The following is a 22660-nucleotide window of genomic DNA, read 5'->3' as shown; positions in this document are numbered from 1 at the left end:
GATGTCCTATATTAGTCATTTTATATATTGTTGGATTTGGCATGCTAGTAGGGCTTTTTGTTGTTGTTTGAGATTCATGTCTGTATTCATAAGAAACACTGATCTGTAGTTTTCTTTTCTTGTGATGCCTTTCGTTTTGGTACCAGAGTAAATACTAGCCTCACAGAATGAGTTAGAAAGTATACTCTATTTTTTGCGAGAATTTACAAAGGACTGGTTTTAGTTCTGTAAACATTTGGTAGAATTCACCAGTGTAGTCTTTTGGGTCTGGGCATTTTTCTCTGTGGGAAGTTGTTATTTTTTTGTTTGTTTTTTTTGTAACTAATTCAATCTATTATAAATCTATTCAGATTTTCAATTTGTTCTTGAGCCAGTTTCAGAATTTGTGCCTTTATAGGAATTTGTCCATTTGATCTAGGTTACCTAATTAGTTGGCATACAACTGTTCATATTATTCCCTTATAATCATTTTTCTTTCTATAAGGTCAGTAGTTGATATCCTTCATTGCTGATTTTAGTAATCTGAGTCTTCTCAACAGGTTTGTCAATTTTGTTGATGTTTTCAAAGAACCATCTTTTATTTTTTTGTTTTCCTATGACCTATTTCAGTTATTTCTGCTTCAATGTTTCCCCCCACCCTCTTATGCTTGTTTTGCGGTTAGTTTGCTCTTTACAGTCTTAAGGTGGAAGGTTAGGTTATTAGTTTGAGATTTCCTTTGTTAATATCTACACCTGTAATTTTCCCTCTAAACACAGCATCCTATAAATTCTACTATGTTGTGTCTTCATTTTCATTCACTTCAAAATATTTTCCAATTTGCTTTTTGATATTTCCTCTGACCTTTTTAAAGTATTGGTTAATTTCCACATATTTATGAATTAACGAAATTTCCTTCTGCTATTGAATTCTAATTTCATTTCATTGTAGCCAAAGTCCATAAACTGAATAATCTTTTCTTTTAATTTACTGAGGCTTGTTTTATGATCTAGCTTATCACCAACCCTGAAGAACATTCTATGTCCACTTGATAATACGTATTCTACTATTGTTGGGTAAAGTTTTCTCTTGCTATGTTAGGTCTAGTTGGTTTACTGTGCTGTTCAAGTCTATTTCCTTGTTGATCTTCTACCAAGTTAAACTGTCCACTATGAAACCAGGGTGTTGACTTCAACTATTACTGTTGAATTGTCTATTTCTCCCTTCAATTATGCTGGTTTCTCCCTCATCTGGGAATGTATTTTAGGGTCCTGTTGTTTGGTGGACACATATTTACAATTGTTACATTTTCCTGAAGACTGGCTCTTTTTTTTTTTTTTTTGCAGTACACGGGCCTCTCACCGTTGTGGCCTCTCCCGTTGCGGAGCACAGGCTCCGGATGCGCAGGCTCACCGGCCATGGCTCACGGGCCCAGCTGCTCCGTGGCATGTGGGATCTTCCCGGACTGGGGCACGAACCCGTGTCCCCTGCATCGGCAGGCGGACTCTCAACCACTGCGCCACCAGGGAAGCCCAGGTCTCTTTTTTTAAAATAAATTTCTTTCTTTATTTTTGGCTGTGTTGGGTCTTCGTTGCTGAGCTTTCTCTAGTTGCGGGGAGCGAGGGCTGCTCTTTGTTGCGGTGCGCAGGCTTCTCATTGGGTGGCTTCTCTTGCTGCAGAACATGGGCTCTAGGTGCGCGGGCTTCAGTAGTTGTGGCACAGGAGTTGTGTCTTGCGGGCTCTAGAGCACAGGCTCAGTAGCTATGGTGCACAGGCTTTGCTGCTCCACGGCATGTAGGATCTTCCCAGACCAGGGATCGAACCCATGTCCCCTGCATTGGCAGGCAGATTCTTAACCACTGTGCTACCAGAGAAGCCCAAGGTCTCTTTTGTCTAAAATTAGTATAGTTATTTAGGTTCTTTTGGTTACTGTCGATGTTTTCCACCCTTTTACTTTCAACCAATCTGTTTCTTTGAAACTAAACATGTCTCTTGTGGACAGCATATAGTTGCATGTTTTTAATCCATTCTGCCAACTGCCTTTTACTGGACTGTTTCGTCCACTCACATCCATGTAATTCATGGTAACAGGATTTGTATCTGCCAGTTTGCTTATCGTTTTCTCTGTTATGTCTTATTTCTCTATTCCTCTATTACAGCCTTCTTTTGTGTTAAATGTTAATTTCTTACATACCATTTTAATTCCTTTTACTTTGGAGTTATTGTTTTAGTGGTTGTGCTAGGGATGATAACATCTTAATTTAAAATAATCTGACTGCAGATTAACACCAATTTAATTTCCATAGTCTATAAAACCCTTGCTCCAATATAGCTCTTCCCTCCTTGATGTTTTATGCTATTGCCATGCAAATTACATCTATACACATTATAACCCCATTCAACAGTCTCATATTTATTACTGTATGTGATTTTCTTTTAAATCAGAAGACTTACAAATAAAAAGTACTATTGCAGACTGAATGTCTCTTCCCCAAACCCATTATGTAATGGTAGCTGGAGGTTGGGCCTATGAGTATTTAAGTTCAGATGAGGTCATGAGAGTGGGGCCCCCATTATGGGACTAGTGTCCTTATAAGAAGAGAAAGAAACCAGAGCTCTCTCTACCATGTGGGGAAACAGTGATAAAGCAGCTGTCTACAAGCCAGGAAGAGGGCCCTCACCAGGAACTGAAGCTACCCACACCTCGATCTTGGACTTCCCAGCCTCCAGAGCTATGAGAAACAAATGTATGCTGTTTAAGCCATCCAGTCTATGGTATTTTGTTAGAGCAGTCCAAGCTAATACAAATATACTGTCTTTTATGTTTAATTATGTAGTTAACTTTACCAGAGCTACTTATTTGTGTGGATTCAACTTACTATCTAATGACCTTTCATTTCTGCCTAAAGGATTCTTTAGTATTTCTTGTAAGGCAGGCAGGTCTGCTAGTGACAAATTTGTTCTGTTTTTATGTGTGAACATCTTAATTTCTTTCATTTTTGAGGAATAATTTTGTGGCATACAGAATTCTAGGTGGACTGTCTTTTTCTTTCAGTGCTTTTTATGTCATTCACTACTCTCCCGGCCTCCATGATTTCCCATGAGAAGTGAGCTGTTAATCTTACTAAAGGTACCTTGTATGCGATCACTTTTCTCTTGCTGCTTCTGAAAGTCTGTCTTACTTAGCATTAGTTAAGCTTCTGAGGTGTGCGGATTCTTTTTCATAAAATTCTGAAGTTTTGGACAATTATTTCTTCAAATACACTTTGTGCCCCTTTCTCTCCTCTCCTTCTAGGACCCCCATTATGCTAATATACTTGACAGTATCCCACAGATCTCTGCAGCTTTTTTCCCCTTCATTCCTTTTTTTTAAAATTTAATTTTTATTTTATATTGGGGTATAGTTGATTTACAATGTTGTTACTTTCTATTCCTTTCCTTTTTTTCTGAGAGGACACTCTCAATTGATACCTCTTGATACCTCTGTTCAAGTTTGTTGAATATTTCTACCATTTCAAGTCTTCTTTTGAGGCTCTCTACTGAATTCATTTCACTTGTTATATTTTTCCAATACAGGATTTCTATTTGGTTCTTTTATCATAATTTCTCTTTACTGTCATTCTCTATTTAGTGAAAGATTATCCTCAAATTTAGCTTTTAAGATATAGTTTCTTTTAGTTCTCTGAACATGCTTTTAAAAGCTAACAAAGTTTTTGCTTAGTAAGTCAAACATCTGGGCTTCCTCCCAGACACTTTGTTTCTTTGCATGTCTTGTAAATTATTGTTGAGACTAGATGTTTAATATAATGTGGCAACTATGAAAAACAGAATCCCTTCCCTCCCCAGGGTTTTTTGTGTTTGCTATTTGTTAGTGAACTTCTTGGACTAATTCTGTAAAGTCTGCATTCTTTGCTGAGTGTGACCACTATATTCTGTTTTGTTAGCTTAGAAATCAGCTAATGATTGGACAGAAATCTCCTTAAATGCCTTCAAACAATAACTCTCCTAGCATTGAAGAAGTGCTCTGTGAATGTGCTGGGATAGGCCTTCAACACTCCAACACGCAGTTTACAACTCTGCCCTAGCCTTCACTTCCTACTTGCAGAGCCACAAGTTCTGTCACAGGTCAGAATGGTGCCTTCTTCATTTTTCTCTTGGGCATGCATACAGCCTTGCACATGTGGCCTTCTAGATTCCCAGGAATATGCTGGAGTTTTTCAAAGTCCTCTAAAGATATGTCATTCCTCAGCTTTTCCTTTTGTTTTTTGGTCAGTGTCTTTTTAGCCCCAATTGTTATCACTGCCTCAGGCAGCTTCTACGGTAGACAACTGCAGCTGCTCTTCACAAACAGGCTGAAGACAGAGCTGTTTGCACACAGTGAGTGGAGTCAGGTTAAATAAAGACAAGCTCTGAGAATAGAGCTTTCAGTGAGGTACCAGACAGGTCAAATAGCGACAGTTCTCTGAGGTGGGCTTTTTGGTTAGTTTCAAGTCCCCTCCGGTGGCAACTAGGCTGCTGGTTTTAACAGCTACCATAGTTGCAAGGCTACTTGTTTTCAAGGCTACCCTGGAACTAGGGAAAGATAGGGCAATATAAAATGTTACAAACCAACTTGCCCATAGCAGGTGGGTTCTGGAGAAATGAAAAAAGAACTGCCCAAGGTCAAATGATGACCTTGGCATCACCTGCCCAAGGCTAGTGATGCATAGAATTTAAATCCAGGTAGATTGCATTGGAATTTTGGAATTTAAATCCAGACTCTAAAGCAGGGTTCTTAAGCAGTATAACACATACATACACATACATACATACACATACATACATACACACACACACACACACACACACACACACACACACACAAGTTACAAAATATATTATTACAGTTTCTGTTGAATAAGTGCTTTTTAGACTATTGGCAGCCTTAGTTAATTTTTAGAGTTCTGACAAAGTTGATTTTGACAACTTTTAGTGTTCTCATTGCTTTTATGGAACATCAGATTTTCAGAGGTCCTTACTCCATTAAGTTCTCAAAGAAGCCATTTTTATAATTACAACAATGGAACACTAATTACTATTCCTTTCTAATAATCATATTTCTAAGACTTAGAAAACCACATATTTCTAACTAGAAATGTGATGGGAATTCAAAAGAGACACCTCTTCTCATCTGGAATTTTAATTATTTCTTGTTTAGTTGTCCAAGTCAGAATCCTAAGTCTCAATTTTCTTAAATGTAGCAGTGAAATATTGTCTTCCCCAGCATTAAGATTTAAAATGATAACATAAAACTAATTACAAAGCTACAATAATCAAAACTGACTGGTACTGGCAAAAGAACAGTCATACAGACCAATGGAATATGACCTCAGAAATAAACCATGATATATAAGGTCAATTAATTTTCATCAATTGAAAATTAATTAATTAAGGCTGCCAGGACCATTCAATGGAGAAAGGGCAGTCTTTTCAACACATGTTGCTGGGGAAACTGGATATCCAAATGCAAACAAAGGTGAATCCTTACCTTTCGCCATATACAAAACTCAAAATGGATTAAAGATCTAAACTCCTGGAGGAAAATCTTCATGATACTGGATTTGGCAATGCCTTCTTGGATATGACACCAAAAGAACAGGCAACAGAAAGAAAAACTGGACTTCATCAAAATTAAAAACTTTGGTACATCAAAGGACACTACTGAAAGAGTGAAAGTGCAACTCACAGAACAGGAGAAAATATCTGTAAATCATATATCTGATGACAGATTAATATCCAGAATATATCAAGAACTCCTACAACACACACAGAAAAACAACCCAATTAAAAATGGGCAAAAGACTTAAATAGACATTTCTCCACAGAAGATATATACAAATGGCTAACAAGCACATGAAAAGATGCTTAGCATCACAAGCCATTAGGGAAATGCAACCAAAACCACAATGAAATAACACTTTACATCCATCACAACAGCTATTAAAAACAATAACAAAAATAACAAGTGTTAGTTAGGATGTGGAGAAAGTGGAATCCTTCTACATTGCTGGAGGAACTGCAAAATGGTGCAGCCACTGTGGACAAGTTTGCAGTTCCTCAAAAAATTAAATATAGAATTACCATGTGATTCAACTTCACTCCCAGGTATATACCCAAAATAATTTAAAGCAGGGACTCACACAGATACTTGTACAAAAATGGTCATAGCAGCATTATTCACAACAGCAAAACGTGTCCAGCAATCTAAGGGCCCATCAACAGATGAATGGATAAACAAAATGTGGTATACTCATACAGTGGAATATTATTCAGCCATAAAAAGGAATAAAATTCTGATACACGCTACAACATGGATGAATCTTAAAACCATTATGCTATGAGAAATAAAACACAAAGGACAAATACTGCATGATTCCACATATATAAGCTGCCTAGAATAGTCAAAGTCAAAGAGAGAAAGTAGAACAGAGTTTACCAGGAGCTGGGGGTAGGAGTGGTAATGTGGAATTATCATTTAACAGGTACAGAGTTTCTGACTGGGATAATAGTTCTGGAAATAGATAGTGGTGATGGTTATACAACATTGTGAATGTATCTTAATGTCACTGAATTAACTGTATGGTTAAAATGATAAGTTAGGTTATATATATATTTTACCATAATAAATTTTTAAATAATGTATTATCCAAAGGTCCTATTTAGTGAGCCTTTTGTTCCTCAGGTGAGACGGTGGTTATAGAAGTTACTTAGATAATAAATACTTTATGAAATGGCTGGTAGTTAATAGTAAATAGTACCCACCCTCCAAAACACACACACATACACATACATACACACACACGACACTACACACTCAATGCTCTTATCAAATACCTATAATTATATTTTTCAAAGGATTACACATCCAATAAATTCACTAATGATGCAAAGAATTTACATCCTCCCATACTGACAGATAAAAACACATACATTCTCTAAGCACAAAGCTTATATTCACAAATAACTTTTTGCTTAAAGACAAATTTCAATTAATAATCACAATGGGAATTTAGTTATTTAATGCAACCACTAACCTAATGTCACCAATAAAATCTAAGCAGTTATATCACAAAACCAGGGTTATATTCAGTGGACATGCATTAATAATCTATACAATTTAACATTATACCAGAAAAGGAACTGAATACAAAATTTCCCTTGATTTTTGGTGGTTTTCAAATTTCATGGCACAGATTCCCAAGGTAAAAACAGATTTTAAATATTTTCGATAAAATGGTAAAAAATTGAACAAGCCTTTTAATTTTCATACTGGGGTGAAGATTTAATACATCAAGCTGGCCCCAATCTGTCAAAAATGACAGGTAAATATTTACAATGACTAGACAGGCTTTAGTTACAATGGTATTGGAAGATGACTCTCCCCTGGCAAAAACATTTATGGTTAATTCTCAATGCAAACATGTTTTTGTAAATACTGTGATAATATAAACTTGAAAACATACCTGGAATCAGGACCGGGATGAAAAATAAAACGCAAGTCAATCTTATTTCTGACCTGTAATCATAAAGCCTTTTGGCTCTAAACACCAAACACTGTCCTTCAATATAAAACTAAATTAAGAAGAGTAGAACAACTTTACCATGCTGGCTGACATTCTTCTACAGAATTATCTTTCACTACACATCAAGGCAGGGCTCAAGCTCCATTAACTTGCTTCTCTAGAAAGAGTATAATTAGCAGAGCACCAAATTTATAAACTGATATGGCAACCCAAAATGCTAAACACACTTTTCAAACAGAAGCAAATTTTTCCCCATTGTTACTTTTATGTACCATGTGATTTTTGAAACTTATGTGGCTACCAATAAGAAAAGAATTAGGGAAGCTTTGAACATATCTTGTACTTTTCATCAAGGCTAAAGTGCAAAATATCTCCATGTCTCTGGTATTTTAATAGGAAAAAACATAACACATAATAAAGGAACTGAGGTGACAGTGAACTAATGCAAAAAAAGACTTCTTTAAATATACACTTGAAGACTACATAAGACCAATTTAATTTTTCTTTCTTCAATGAAATCTGTGAATGAACCAAGTTCTCACAGAACTTGAGATCTTGTTTGGTTCTCTTTCCCAGGATCAGAAATTCCAAAATTAGAAGAGAAAAAAATGGAAGAAAATAACATTGCATGACAATGGACACTAAGTTCATAAAGAACTTTTTTTTTTAAATGAGATATTATGGAAGAAAACACCATGAAAATAATAATCCTATGAGAATTGTTTTTTACGCACAGTAAATTTGAGCCTCGGTCTTCATGAAGATACTACAGCTTATATAGAAAACTATAAATATACAAGACTCCAGGAAAAAAAGTCAAAATACATATTATTTAACATTCTGTAGGCCTAAAAAACTTTTGAGCGGAGGGGAAAGGACGGCCAACTGAATCTTCACTTAAGAATACAGAACCATGAAAAATTCCTGGGTCAAAAGCTCCAAGATGCTCCAAATGGAACCACACTTTGTGAAAACATACAACCTAGATATAGTTTTAAAAGGAAAGAAAAAGTACTGAATAACTGCAGTCCCTTCCAAAACAGAATATCTTAAATTAAGGGGAAAAGATTCTAATAGTGTAAACGAATCTGGCTCAGAAAGAAAACTGAACAACATATCCAATGTTCTGTCCATAAAAGTAATGACGGTACATCTTTAATATTAAAGAAATAGGCTATAAAAAAGTTCATTCTCAGAATTGGTTTTAGTAAAAGCTCATTTGTGCTCCTTTGTGGGTGCATAATAAAGTTCCATGGGTTTGTTCACCTTCCAGTATTTCTCACTGACCAATTCCAAAGAAAAAGAGCCATTTAACACCTAAAATAAAAACAAAAACAAAAACAAAAAAAAAAAAAAAGAAAGAATTATGAAAACTGCTCAAAGCACAAAATTGTGAGATGGAACTAACATAAAGTCCATCTTAGCACAACATTGTAAAACAACTATACCCCAATTTAAAAAAAAGTCCATCTTAAGATAAACTTGTTGTCACTTATACTATTCATAAAAGAACAAAGAATGTTATCAAGTTAACTACCTGTTGCAATTTCTCCTTCTTCCAGGGTCTGTACCATTTTATTAGGCCCCACCCCAAAACCTGCCACTCTCAGATGATCAATGTACTCCCAATTTCAACAGCCTATTATTTTAAATACTTACAGTGAACTGGCCACTGGCTGTTGCTATGTAAATGGTATACTGCTTCTCACTGGCTGTATCAAGGTTCATCTGGTTTGATTCTCCTTTGCTTCGAAGTTCTTCTAAAGCTAACCTCACAGCCAGATACTTGGATAAGTGATCAACAGTGGCATTACCTGAAGTCTTTATGTATCTGGAAAAATAAATCATTAAAACCTTAATTTCTAGATTAGTGATAAAATATACATAAATTATAAAACTAATACATTTCTAAAAAGGTATATAAAATGTAAAATGTCTCAATTATTGACAAAATAATATCAGAAATTTATTCCTCTATTATCTAAAAATTTCTTATCAAAAAGGTACAGAAATGGGAAAAGTACAAGCTCACTATCTACCTGGCCATGAAAGCTCTACCTACCTTACCATCCATAAAATATGACATAAAATGACAAAAATCAAATAGAAATAACACTGTACTGAGAGGGAAAAAAAGAACATATCCCTCAACCCCAATGATCAGAGTTTTGAGTCTACAGCAGCAAGAAGAATAATAATATAAGCAAATTTCTTCTTGTCTAAGAATTAATAAATTTTAGGTTTTTAAGACTAAGCACTGAAGTGCTAATCGTTTTTTAAAGCATCGTATACCATTTACTCACTCACTCAACAAATATTTGATGCTTACATGCACTCTAGGGCAGCATCTCTAAAGTTATATAGTGGTAAAGCAGCCATCCTGGCCAGCATAAATTTTAGAGCCTACTGGCACCCTAGCATCATTGTTAAGAAATTTAAATGATCCTTTCTCCTCCTCTACCTAGAAGGGTCATTCCTTTCAGATATGCAACTGTGGGTAGGAAGCACATGAGGAAAGACGAAAACAACAATGCAGGCAGCCAAAATATCCAACCAAACCCTGGCAATCAATGGGATGACAAACATCACCTTTAATTCTTATCTAAAATTGCCTTTTAACTTCTTAACATTCTAACATTCTAAATTCAGATAATCTGAAACTAACCCACACGCTTACCTTGTCTGTGCACTGTCATCTTTTTCCATAAGTGTGGGATGAGGCCTGAATACTAATTCAATTTCACTAGCACCATCCATTACTGGATCAATTGCCACTGTTGCATTGTTATTATCAAGCTCAAGCCCAGAATCATCAGATGTTTTGGTCCGTTTGTTACTAGGTCCTGCTTCCTGATTGCTATGTGTGGATGCATTACTACAGTGAGAACTGTCTCCATTGTCTTCTGCTCCACTACCATTTTCAATCTGTTGTTTCTTGCCTCGCTGTAATCTAGTTAAGGAAAACAAAACAAAACAAAAAACATGAAATCTTCATTTAGGCCTTTCAATGCATCAATTTTGAAGTATGTTTACTGAATTCACTAAATTCTAAGTTCCCTGGTGGCCTAGGGGTTAGGATTCCGGGCTTTTACTGCCATGGCCCGGGTTCAATCCCTGGTCGGGGAACTGAGATCCCGCAAGCCACGCAGCGTAGCCAAAAAAAAAAACCCAAAAAAACAAAACCCAAAAACTAAATTCTAAAAACATCTTGATAACTGAATTTGCTCCAAGTTGAATAATGTCATTTATTTCCCACATGTCCCTGAAAGGTCTAGGGAATGTCATTCATACACAGGCAAACATTTGAATAAATTAAACAAATGTTTATATTCCCTTAAAAATTTTCTTTATTGATTATAGGAATTATTGGCAAATATTTATATTTTGATAATTTCCTTTATTATGAGATTTTAAATCTAAAGAAAGGCATAATTCAGTTATGAAAAATTTACAGTTCTGAGGGAAGATATTTATGCCTTTTTAATTAAAATTTCTTAAGGAAACAGGATTTAAGAGGAATGGTAAGCACTACCTGCCTGCTGCTGACCTCACCCAAAGTCTACTAATGCAATGCAAAATTATTCCAACGCAGAAGATGAGATGGTATCTAAATATGGAGCATAAATACAGAAGCAGCTCTCTAACAAGCTCAAATACTAAAAACCAGTAACTGGGCAAGGTACTTTGTGTATACATCTTATTTACCCATCAAAACAACTATCAAGGCAGTTAACGTTATTATCATTTTATAACTGAGAAAAACCAATGAAACTGAGGTCCAAGGCCCATGGTTATAAGCTAGTAAGCACCAGAACCAGAGGAAGAACATGATACACATTCTTTCTACCATATGTATTGCCTCTCCAGCTGTATATACAAGAAAAAAGGAGGGAATATGTGATGAAAAAGAAATATGAAAGAACAACATGCACTTCTAAGAATAGTGTCATTACTACATTTTTATTGCCAGAACAAGGAAATAATAAGCCACTGCTTGGGAAAGATGCTCAAGAACTTTTTTTTTAAATTGAACTATAGTTGATTTACAATTCTGTGTTAGTTCTGGGTGTACAGTAAAGTAAGTTATACACACACATACATACATACATACGTATATAAAATTCTTTTTCAGATTCTTTTCCATTGTAGGTTATTACAAGATATTGAATATAGTTTCTTGTGCTATATACAGTAAATCCTTGTTGTTTACCTATTTCATATATAGTGGTGTGTATCTGTTAAACCCATACTCCTCTAATTTATCCTTCCCCCTCCCCTTTTCCCCTTTGGTAAATATAAGTTTGTTTTCCATGTCCATGAGTCTGTTTTGTAAATAAGTTCATGTGTATTACTTTTTAGATTCCACGTATAAGTGATATATTTGTCTTTCTCTGACTTACTTCACTCAGTATGATAATCTCCACTTTTGCTACGAATGACAGTATTTCATTTTTTATGGTTAATATTCCAGAGTGTCTGTGTATGTGTGTGTGTGTGTGTGTGTATGTGTGTACGTACCACACCTTCTTTATCCATTCATCTGTTATGGACACTTAGGTTGCTTCCATGTCTTGACTAATGTAAACAGTGCTACAATGAACATTGGGATGCATGTATATTTTCGAATTAGTTTTCACCTTTTCTGGATATATGCCCTGGAGTGGGACTGCTGGATCATATAGTAACTCTATTTTTAGTTTTTTAAGGAACCTCCATACTGTTCTCCATAGTGGCTGCACCAATTTACATTTCCATCAACAGTGTAGGAGGGCTGGCTCCCTTTTCTCCACACCTTCTCCAGCATTTATTATTTGTAGACTTTTTGATGATGGCCATTCAGATCAGAGTAAGGTGATACCTCATTGTAGTTTTTATTTGCATTTCTCTAATAATCAGTGATGTTGAGCATCTTTTCATGTGCCTGCTGGCTACCTGTATGTCTTCTTTGGAGAAATGCCTATTTAGGTCTTCTGTCCATTTTTTGATTGGGTTGTTTGATTTTTGATACTGAGTTGTATGAGGTGTTTATATATTTTTGAAATTAAGCCCTTGTCAGTCTCATCATTTGCAACTATTTTCTCCCAGTCCGTACGCTGTCTTTTTGTTTTGTTTATGGTTTCCTTTGCTGTGCAAAGCTTATAAGTTTGATTAGGTCTCATTTGTTTACTTTTGCTTTTATTTATTTTGCTTTGGGAGACTGATCTAAAAAAATATTGCTGCAATTTACATCAGAGAATGTTTTGCCTATACTCTCTTCTAGGAGTTTTATTATGTCATGTCTTAATATTTAAGTCTTTAAGACATTTTTAGTTTATTTTTGTGTATGGTGTGAAGGAATGTTCTAACTTCATTGATTTACATGTGGCTGTCCAGCTTTCCCAACACCACTTGCTAAAGAAACTCTTTTCTCCATTGTATATTCTTGCCTTCTTTGTCAAAGATTAGTTGACCACAGGTTGTATGGGTTTATTTCTGGGCTCTTTATTCTGTTCCACTGATCTGTATGTCTGTTTTTGCACCAGTACCATGCTGTTTTCATAACTGTAGCTTTGTAGTCTTGTCGGAAGTCTGGGAGGATTATGCCTCCAACTTTGTTCTTTTTCCTCAGGACTGCTTTGGCAATTCTAGGTCTTTTGCGGTTTCATATAAATTTTAGGATTATTTATTCTAGTTTTGTGAAAAATGTCATGGGTAATTTGATAGGGATAGCATTAAATGTGTAGACTTTGAGTAGTATGCCCATTTTAACAATATTAATTCTTCCAATTCAAGAACATGGGATGTCTTTCCATTTCTTTGAATCACCTTCTATTTCCTTTATCAATTTTATAGTTCTCAGCATATAGGTCTTTTACTTCCTTGGTTAAATTTATTCCTAGGGTTTTGGGTTTTTTTGACGCAATTTTAAACAGGATTGTTCTGTTTTGTTACTTTCTCTTTCTGATATTTCATTGTTAGTGTAAAGAAGTGTAACAGATTTCTGTATATTAATCTTGTATCCTGCTACTCTGCTGAATTCATTTATTAGTTCTAATAGTTTTTGTGTGGCGTCTTTATGGTTTTCTATAGAGTATTATGTCATTTGCATATAATGACAATTTTACCTCTTCCCTTCCTATTTGGATACCCTCCCTCCTTCTCTTTCTTTTTTTTTTTGACTGCTGTGGCTAGGACTTCCAATACCATGTTGAATAGAAGTGGTGAGAGTGAGCATCCTTGCTTAGGAAAGATGCTCAAGAACTTTTTTTTCCCCCCAAAAAATAAAATACTGTTTATGAAATCTATACAGCATTTCAAAATTAAGAGGGGGTGACTAATATGTTAATTGACAAAACTATGATTCAAAAACATATGAACACTGGGACTTCCCTGGTGGCACACTGGTTAAGGATCTGCCTGACAATGCAGGGGACACAGGTTCGATCCCTAGTCCTAGAAGATCCCACATGCCGCAGAGCAACTAAGCCTATGTGCCACAACTACTGAGCCTGCGCTCTAGAGCCCGCGAACCACAACTACTGAGCCTGAACACCACAACTACTGAAGCCTGCACGCCTAGAGCCCCTGCTCCGCAACAATAGAAGCCACCACAACAAGAGAAGTCACCACAACGAGAAGCACGCACACTGCAATGAAGAGTAGCCCCCACTCACCGCAACCAGAGAAAGCCTGCACACAGCAACAAAGACCCAACGCAGCCAAAAATAAATAAAATTATATAAAAAGAAATGTGAACACATACAATGGAGTATTAGTCTTAAAAAGAAAGGAAATTCTGCAGGTGCTACAACATGGATAAACTTTGAAGACATTAAGCCATTCACAGAAAGACAAATACTGTATGATTCCACATATATGAGGTATTTAAAGTAATCAAAATCACAGAAACACAAAGTAGAATGGTGGTTACCAGGAGCTGAGGAGAGGAGGAAGAAATGAGGAACTGTCGCTTAATGGGTACAGAGTTTGTTTTATAAGATGAAAAGAGTTCTGGAAATTGATTGTACAACTGTGTGAATGTACTTACAATACTGTACTGTATATTTAAAAATGCTGAATATGGTAAATTTTATGTTTATCATAATTTTCTACTGTGATATGGAAGGACCAAAATAATGAAAAAAACAAAGAATTCAACAGGGTTACTTGTCTAATGTATTTATTTTTACCTCACACTTCTTTCCAAAGAACAGAGCTAGATTAATGTAATTTCAGGCAGCATTCATAAAATAATGTTCAGATAATGGAGGTAGATCAATAGTCTATCATATCCTGCATTTATCAAGTCATATCCATAACACTACACACTGTTCTAGAGGTAGCATTTCAAGAATTATACACCAACAAACTTGAATGTCATATGAGGAATAAAAGAAGTTAGGAATGTAAATATTTAGCCCTTAGAGGAGCATGTAAGAATGTATATTTATATGAAATTATTTAAGGACTAGTAGATAGAAGCAGAATCTGAAATAAGTATAGAATCCAACATAAGTATTTTGACAAAGACAGATCAAGACTGCTACACACAAAAGACTAATTTTAATTCAATATAAGGGAAGAACTTTAAAAATATATATATTCATACAAAACTATTTACTTATTTACTTTAAGCCAAACGTAGTTCTATGTACTGGTGTTATAAGAATCAATAATACTCACACAGTCTCCACCCTCTTAGGGCTTATATTATTCTAGTACAGCAAATAACACACACATGTTCAGAGAATGATAAGTGGTATGAAGAAAAATGAGGCAGAGAGGGTAAGAAAGTATGGAGTCCTGGGGTGGAAGACGGGAACTTAGCAGACACCTGAAGAATGTGTGTGTGCCATGTGGACTATCTAGAAGAGGAGGGTTCCTGAAAGACAGAACAGTAAGTATAAAGGCCCTGAGGCAGAAACAAGCTTGCTAAGTCTCAATAACAGCCAAGAAGCTTTAATAAAGTTATTAACAAATGAAAGAAGCTTCTATCACATACTCCCACCACTAGAAATGTTCAAGCAAAATCAAAGGTCTATCTATAAAGGATTTTACGAAGGGAATTCTTTCTCCTGGTAAAAGACTAAAAGTTCGCTCTTCAGAACCACTTCTGGAACCTTTAAAATACGAATGCCTGTATCCCAATCAAAGATTTTGATTTACTTAGTCTGGAGTGATGCCTTTGAGGCCCTAGGATTTAAAAGCTTTCCAAGTGATTCTGATATTCAGCCAAGGTGAAAGCCACTAGATTGGGATGTGGCTTTATCGGTGGCTGGCTTTATTGGGATGTGGCTTTGGAAGATGCTGACTCTCCCTGAGGCCTAAACATATCAGGAGATGTCAGAGCAGAAAAGAGAACAGGGGTGAGGAAAGTGCTCAGATTATATAGGGTCTTGGAAGCTATCGTTTTAACCTGAATGTGAATAGAAGCTACTAGAGGCTTCAAAGCAAAGGAGAACTATGACCTGACTTCCAATGTATCACTCTGACTGCTGTGCTGAGAAGAGACAACCTGGAGGTAAGCATGGAAAGTTGAAAGACCAATTAGGAGGCTATTTCAACACTTTCAAATGAAAGATGGTGGTTGCCTAGACCAATTTGGATATATTATGGAATAAGCTAAAAATATATTTATTCACAAACTGGAATACGGACTGGGAAAAAAGAGAGAGGTTAAAGGTAACTCCAAAGTTTTTGGCTAAAGCAAGTAAGATGATGGAGTTGCCATCAACTAAAATGAGCAAGAATAAAGAGAAGTAGGGGATAAGAATTACAAGTTCAGTACTGAACATGTTAAGTCTGAGATAAGGAAGAGCTAACGACATACAAAGGGAACCAGGAGAATATCATCTCTTGAAAGCCAGCGGAAGAAAACCAGTCAGAGAAAAGAGAAATTAACTGTGTAAAATGCTGCTAAGTAAGATGAGATCTGAGAATCAGCAACTGGGTTCTGCAATATGGAGGTCAATGGTAACTTCAACAAGGGTGATATGAGGCACGGGGATAAAGCCTGACTGGGGGAGTTCAAAATGGGACAGTAGAAGTACTGGATATAGTAAGCACAGACAACTCTTTTAAAGAGAAGAGGAGAAATACAATGGTAAGTGGAGGGAGAACTGGGTATAAGAGAGGGTATTTGTTTTGTTTTGTTTTGTTTTTAAGACTCTAGTACTTTAAATGGAATACCGTATTATGCCTACAGACATATTTTATACCTTCAAGAAAGGTAACCACATAGAACTACTATTTGTTACTGCATTTTATCTTTCTCAAAATGGAGGGTGTTAATTCAGTATTTAATAAAGTATTTGGAAAAATGGCCATCCTGCCTGGCCTTCTCTCCCATATACCTGTTCATGGCCTGTATCTTCAGTCCTTCCTCAATGCTGTGACTGAGTGCTTGCTGATTATTGTGCTTGTTGATCCTGGCTAATACTCTTTCTTGATGAGCTTCATACTCATCACGACTTGGATAAATTTTGCTGATGAGTGCATCAAAGTTTGGGTCTGGTCTTAGTGATCTTTTGGAAACTAGCTTTTTCCGACAGGTAGGGCATTCTTTATTGCTAAATAAAAAGAGAGAAAAGAAAATGTAAATAATGCCAGTATCTTTGGGCTAAAGACAAAAATAGCCAGCTTCCAGATAATTATCATCTTTATTCCAATAGCTTTACTAAGTCACAGAAATTTAAACTGATTAACCTGACTTTCCTTGAATATCTGACTAGTGACTAAGCAAGATTTTTGAAACCTGAGACTCTCCATACTACTTGCCAATAGAGAAAAAACTAAATACTTCCCCATGAAAAATTATATATAACCATTTTAGAAATAAAAATCTATTCCTTCCTAAATTTCCCATTTCTGATATCCATGCTATACATGGAAAAACTATCCACTAATATATATTAATTTATATGTTATGAATTATTTTATTAAAATAGCATTCATCAGGATATTATTTTATATACTTAAGAAGTGAGAAAATCATGGTTTCATGCTTTGTAATTTCCTCAAAACAAAAACTCATCCCAAAAAGCTTCTAAAACTATATAAAATCAACTGTTTCAAAACAAAGATTCTCCAATAATTAAAACCTAGACTTTAGATAAATTTCCAATTCTCAAATGAACACTTATAGAAAATCTATTTCTCAAAACCCACAGAGCACTAGAACTGTCCTTGTACAATTTAAGTACCTAGCATAATTCATTTTAACATACCCACTTCTGAGGGCTGTGATAATGCAGTCTGCACAAAAACGATGTAAACACTCTTTTGTAGTCATGGTGTTCTTCAACATATCCAAACAAATTGGGCACATTAATTCACTGTGTAGACTTCGAGGTGAAACCACAATTTCCAAGCCATCCGTTATTGCCTCCTGTAAAAGCATCACTTTAAAATTAAATGCTACCTAATTAAAAAAAAAATTATGGACAAGTTCAAACGTAAGAATATAGAAAATGACAAAAATGAACATCTATATACCCATCACCCAGTCACCATCACTGTCAACTCACAACCAATCTTGTTTTAGCTATAATCTCCTCCAACTCCCCTCAGCCCCAGCACCAAAGCATTATATAAATGCCCTTATTTTAATGCTAAACATAACATATTATATATTTAAAAGATAACTAGTGCTAAATTACCCTGGTATAGCAATAAAAAAAGCATTGAATACAGAATCAGATGGCTTAGATTCTATTAGTTCTACAACTAGCTTTGTGACACTAAATAATTAGTTTTAACATTGTCTTCTTACCTGCAAAATGAGGAAGTTAAGCTAAATGAACCCTAAAAATTCTTCCATCTGCAAAACTGCACCATTTTGATAATAAACTATACATTTCATGCATCCATTAAAATATTTTAAAATTCAAATACAAGTATTCCCTATTTATACACAGATTAACAGGATTTAATTTTAAAATCACCTTTTGAACCTTAAGTCTTGATCCACAGAGCAGTTTTATACAAAGTGGTCAGGTTCTCAAGCTAACCTACAAACTGATTTAAACCATAGCATCTCTGAAGTATAAAAAGTATTAGTATTTCTAATTGTCATGTCTAAAAATGTTTTCAGTGCGTAAATGCATTTGGAGTTCCAATGTAGAATTCAGGACAAACCTCCCAAATGCACAGATTAGTGACTCCTACTTTCTTTGCCACTACCACTACTCACCCTTCCCACAAGGTGGCACTGAGAACAAAGATTATGTTGCTCTAAAGGCACCAATACAGGCTCCTATGAATTGAGGAAAGAGGTCTAGTATGTGGCCACTGAAACGGAAGATGCAGGTAGAATAAGGGGCTTCCCATATGTTACTGACACTTCCTGTCTCTACTGGCTCTCCGTCGTACTTGTGTTTTCTCTATAGGGTCAAAGATTGATGACCCCACAAGGAAAGACATCGAAACTATAGATATTGTCCATTATCAAGTATCCATTATGTTTCAACCTCTCTATATAAAGCACTTTCTGTATTTTACTTAGTTTAATATACACACAAACTTTTGATTTAGGAATTATAACCTCGATTTTATAAATCACACAGAGAGTATGATGATGACTCAGCTAGTAATCAAGTCTGGTCCCCTCTTCCTCTTTAGAATTTGCCTAGCAAAATCTGAACCCTGGATAAACCATCCATCCATATTTTCCATGCCTATACCTACCTGTGCATCTGCATAGCACTGCAGGGGAAAAAAAGGGAGGAATCACACAACCAGACTGATATCACTAAAAACTCATTTTTCTTTTCATTACACTATTTTACAACTTTTCTTCTATCTGCAGACCTACCACCTAAATGTTCAATAGATTAATTACCTTACCTCAAATTTCATTTGAAGAACTCTCTCGTTTCCTCTCTACCAAATCTTTATAAAGCATCTTCCTCTTTCTTCTTACAAGGAGAAAGTACACCTCTTCCTATCACATGTCCATTCCTTCCTACCTTCTCAAGTATATCCCTCTTTGGATTATTCTATTTGATCTCAGACTTCAGCCATCTCTCCCTCTTCACTAAATCAGCCTAGATTAATATAGGGTTGCTGCATAGTGAAATGTGAATGATGAGCTTAGAGCTGTGTGTAGAGGAGGGTGGGGTGAGAGTGGTTCCATCTCTCATCTTATTAACAAAACAAAATTTAAATAACTTCCCGATTCTATGTTGCCCTCAAGTTTTCACTCCATTTCTCTGCTTCTCTGCACAGCCAAACTTCTCTGAAACATTACCTATTCATTTTCACCTCCCCCTCCCCTTTAACACAGCAAAACCTACTCAAGTGAGTCTACTCTGGTCAAGGTCACCAAGTATATACAGCCAACTCTAATGCTCACTTTTGTAATCTTCATCTTACTCATCCTCTCAGTAGTACTGAACACAGTAACTGCATCCTCCTTGAAACACTTTGTCCTATGTTTTGATCCCCTCACTTCATCTTCCGTTTTTCCTTACTTTTCTTTGGCCGTTCCTTCTCAGTCTCCTTTGCTGGCTCCTTTTCCATTACTTAATTTCTAAATCTTGAAGCTCCTCTGGATGAAGTTCTGGGACTTCTGCTCATCTCTCTCTAGGTGATCTGGCATTCTCATGCTTAAAATGTACTGACAAGTCCTAAAACTTTATATTTAGTCCAGACCCCTAGGTAGCATCTCTACTTGTCTTATAGGCATTTCAAAGTGAAAATGACTTCAGTTTTAAGCATGTTTATCTCCTTCAAACCTGTCCCTCTCCCAGTCTTTCCCATCTTCACCTTCTCAAAATAGTCATCCCTGGTTCTCCCGTTATTATTTATTACAGCATTAAGGACCTTCCCTTTACATAACTTCTCATATGTGTAATTTACTTGTTTGATGTCCATAAACTCCCTGGGCTGGTGCCACATCTGTTTTATTCACCACTTTACCTACTGCCTAGCTTAGGACCTGGTGCAGAATATGCACTCAAATTATTTGTTCAAGAAATGAAGTGTCAACCAAACATACATAAATTAGAACTGTATATAAATTTATTATTACTGTTATGTTCTTTCAAGTTTTCACTTTCCAAAAAACTATATCCCAGTTTATATGTCTCACATTTCCCCTAAGTTATCTTAATCTACATTACCTGAGGTGTTCGTTGTAATTCATATAAACTAAGCTCCCATGTTTTGCTTAATGGTTGAGTTCCGTTTGTCTGCACAGCCTGAGACATTGCTAGGAATAAAGAAGAGAGAAAAACAATTTTAGTATTTGAAAGGGAAGTAAATCGCAAAAGTAATTTTTAGACATTGTAAATCCTGGAGTAAAACCAACAGAAATTACACATTGGCTCCTCAAGAATGAAGAAGAAGAAAAGCTCAAGAATCTTTCCATTTATAAATACAAGCTACTTGAGAGCAAGAAGTTATCACTGATCTCTGAATGCCTAACAGCTCGCACAGAGAATGCTTAATTATTACTGATGTATAGGAAACTCTCTTCACCCAAAATAAGAAGTATCTTTCTGAAACTTGTAGTCATGGAACTTAGAACTGTCAGGAAAATCTCAGACTCTTCAGCATGGCCATCTAGTCCAACTTTTGCCAAAGATACGCAGGCCTCTCACTGCTGTGGCCTCTCCCGTTGCGGAGCACAGCCTCTGGACGCACAGGCTCAGCGGCCATGGCTCACGGGCCCAGCCGCTCCACGGCATGCGGGATCTTCCCGGACTGGGGCACGAACCCGCGTCCCCTGCATCGGCAGGCGGACTCTCAACCACTGCGCCACCAGGGAAGCCCCAAAATCTACTTTAAAGCACTTTAAGCCACAGGTCATTCTGCCTCTACTTTCACAGCTCCACTCATGAATAATAAGTCAGCTTATCTGCTGACTTATCTTTCTAATAAGTCAGCTTATCTCCTCCTAATGATGAGCCCAAAACTGCTTCCTATTCACCTTACAGCTGTTCTCTGGAGGCAAACTGACTAAGTCGAATAATTTTTCTACACAACAGTCTTTCAAATGTTATCATATTCCACCTGATTTTTCTTTACTTCTGGCTAAATGTCCCAGTTCCTCCTGCTGCTCACCATTTGACACAATTTCAAGGTCTCCTCACCACTGTGACTTTCCTCTTGTTATGAATGAACAACGTACAGCCAACTTCTCTGCCTGTCTTTGAATAGGGGGACGAGATCTAGTATACATGTAAGGAAGATGGTCTTAGACAACTAACTCCTCTAGGGCAAAGGAAGAGGCTCCAATCATTCAAGTATTTAGTAAGCATCTATTATTGGCCAAGCAGAATTGCTCTAGGTCCTTGCCTCAGAATTCATAGCCTATCAAGAAAGAAATGTGTGTAAACAGCTAAACTACAAACTGACAAGATCGAGTCTAAGCAATCATATGGAAAAACAATATGGAATTACAGAGGAGGATCAGGAAATTTAAGGAGTCAGGGAAGGCTTAAATGGAGATTAAACAGCCTTAAAAAAAAATACTACACTGGGATGGGAGCACAAAAGAAACAGGGTTCCAGGCAACGTCGAGCAACATGTATGTATGTATGAGTTTGGAAGCCACTGGAAGTTTTAAACAAGAGAGTGACACGATCAAATAGTTTCAAAGAAATTCAAGCAGTATGTAGAAGACAGAATAGAAAGCAACTAGCAGTAAAAAGAACAATGAGAAGGCTGTTAAAAAACCTTAGTGATATTAACTATCTGAACCAAAGCAGTAAAGCAGGGACAGAGAGAAAGAATCAGACAGATCACTACGTGATACATAAGACACTGGTCTAAGAAGAAAGGGTCAAATAAGATTTTAGGAAAGCAACCATCCTTTACTGAGATAGAACACAGAAGGAAGGTGTGGGTTGGAAGAGAAGTGGAGCTGCTACACACACTGAGTTCCAGCTATTTAATGGAGCACTGAGGGAGGTAGAGTCGTCCAGTAGATAGTGAGAAAGAAAAATACCACACTTGCCTAAAGACACAACTTGCACAATCACAGTATGGCATATATTCTACACTGGCACATAAACAATGAAGGACATGATCTATTTGTATCCAGGATGCTGAATTTCCCACTTTTAGCAGCTACCATTTAAAAATACCTGCGGGCTTCCCTGGTGGCGCAGTGGTTGAGAGTCTGCCTGCCGATGCAGGG

The 22660-nt window shown here is 36.3% G+C and overlaps 1 protein-coding gene across 3 annotated transcripts in view; it reads right to left on the bottom strand.

Annotated features, from left to right (window-relative positions):
- Nucleotides 1-6670: 6670 nt before the first annotated feature.
- RNF2 (ring finger protein 2) overlaps nucleotides 6671-22660 on the bottom strand; it is a 55444-nt gene continuing 39454 nt past the window's right edge. Inside the window, exons 2-7 of one of the 3 annotated variants that reach the window (XM_028488436.2) lie at nucleotides 20640-20728; nucleotides 17745-17938; nucleotides 16872-17087; nucleotides 10217-10489; nucleotides 9199-9370; nucleotides 6671-7696 (exon numbers count right to left, since the gene is read on the bottom strand). In XM_028488436.2, coding sequence (XP_028344237.1) covers nucleotides 7655-7696; nucleotides 9199-9370; nucleotides 10217-10489; nucleotides 16872-17087; nucleotides 17745-17938; nucleotides 20640-20726 — 984 coding nt within the window. In that variant the 5' untranslated portion in view covers nucleotides 20727-20728 and the 3' untranslated portion in view covers nucleotides 6671-7654. Of the gene's footprint in view, nucleotides 7697-7911; nucleotides 8857-9198; nucleotides 9371-10216; nucleotides 10490-16871; nucleotides 17088-17744; nucleotides 17939-20639; nucleotides 20729-22660 lie in introns of those variants that run through there. The other 2 variants (XM_028488435.2, XM_007121505.3) reach the window with 2 other exon arrangements.

The sequence above is a fragment of the Physeter macrocephalus genome, chromosome 4 (assembly GCF_002837175.3).
Source record: "Physeter macrocephalus isolate SW-GA chromosome 4, ASM283717v5, whole genome shotgun sequence".
NCBI classification, from domain to species: Eukaryota; Metazoa; Chordata; class Mammalia; order Artiodactyla; family Physeteridae; genus Physeter; species Physeter macrocephalus.
The sequence above is the reverse complement of the archived record's forward strand: the minus strand, read 5'-3'. Positions and strand labels throughout refer to the sequence as shown.